Source organism: Poecilia reticulata, unplaced genomic scaffold (genome assembly GCF_000633615.1).
Source record: "Poecilia reticulata strain Guanapo unplaced genomic scaffold, Guppy_female_1.0+MT scaffold_257, whole genome shotgun sequence".
Lineage (NCBI taxonomy): Eukaryota > Metazoa > Chordata > Actinopteri > Cyprinodontiformes > Poeciliidae > Poecilia > Poecilia reticulata.
The window spans coordinates 19,932-20,802 of NW_007615041.1; the positions used below are offsets into that span (position 1 = coordinate 19,932).

The 871-nt window shown below is 52.6% G+C and overlaps 1 protein-coding gene across 1 annotated transcript in view; it reads right to left on the reverse strand.

Annotated features, from left to right (window-relative positions):
- ak8 (adenylate kinase 8) overlaps positions 1–761 on the reverse strand; it is an 8,437-nt gene extending 7,676 nt beyond the window's left edge. The window contains exon 1 of the mRNA XM_008402781.2: positions 341–761. Coding sequence (XP_008401003.1) covers positions 341–469 — 129 coding nt within the window. The 5' untranslated portion in view covers positions 470–761. The remainder of the gene's footprint in view (positions 1–340) is intronic.
- Positions 762–871: the final 110 nt, after the last annotated feature.

The window sequence follows — 871 nt, forward strand, 5'->3', positions numbered from 1 at the left end:
GCCACCTGAATGCACCTGTTTGTGGTGAACAGCAGTGAAGAGAAAGGCCAATAAAACATCGGCTTCCTTCAGTTAACAATGAAAACATTTTCATCAATAAGGGAAATCCACCAGATGAAAAGAACGTGATAGTTGACATATCTGGGAAAAAGAGGACATTTGGTCACCCTGTGGGATGCTAATAGCCCTTAGCATTAATCAGGGAGCGCGCATGGAGCTATACTGTGAAACATGGATCCATTAGGGCCGAACTAGCAGAACCCTGCAGAATCCTGGTTCTGCTGGTTCTACTGGGTGGTAGCAGAACAGCAGCAGTTGAACCCGGTTCTCCTGGACTCACCTTGTGAAAGCAGTCCGTCTCTTTCAGTCTCTGTTGCAGCTGCTGGACCAGAACCTCAGCAGAATCTTCCTGGACAGAGACATGCAGGTCATGTGACACCATGTTGGAGCACAGCGGAGGTGGAGGCATAAGAAGGGAGCAAGGAGAGGAGGCGGGACCATCAGGCTGTCAAGACAAGAACTGGACTCGACCAGAACCCACAGACATGTTCTAGAATGTCAGGTTTTATAGAACCAATCAGGATCCAGAACCTTTCTGTGTGCAGATTTATCCACATGAGGTTCCTGAGGTTCCCCTGTTTCAACATCCATCCATCCATCTTATCCGGGTCGGGTCTCGGGGTCAGCAGCCTCAGGAGGCCCAGACTTCCCTCTCCAGCCTCTTCCAGGTCCTCCAGGAACCCCAAGGCGTTCCCAGGCCATAGAGAGACATCGTCCCTCCAGCGTGTCCTGGGTCTCCCCTCCTCCCGGTGGGACCTGAACTCCTCACCAGGGAGGCGTCCAGGAGGCATCCTGACCAGATGCCCGAGCC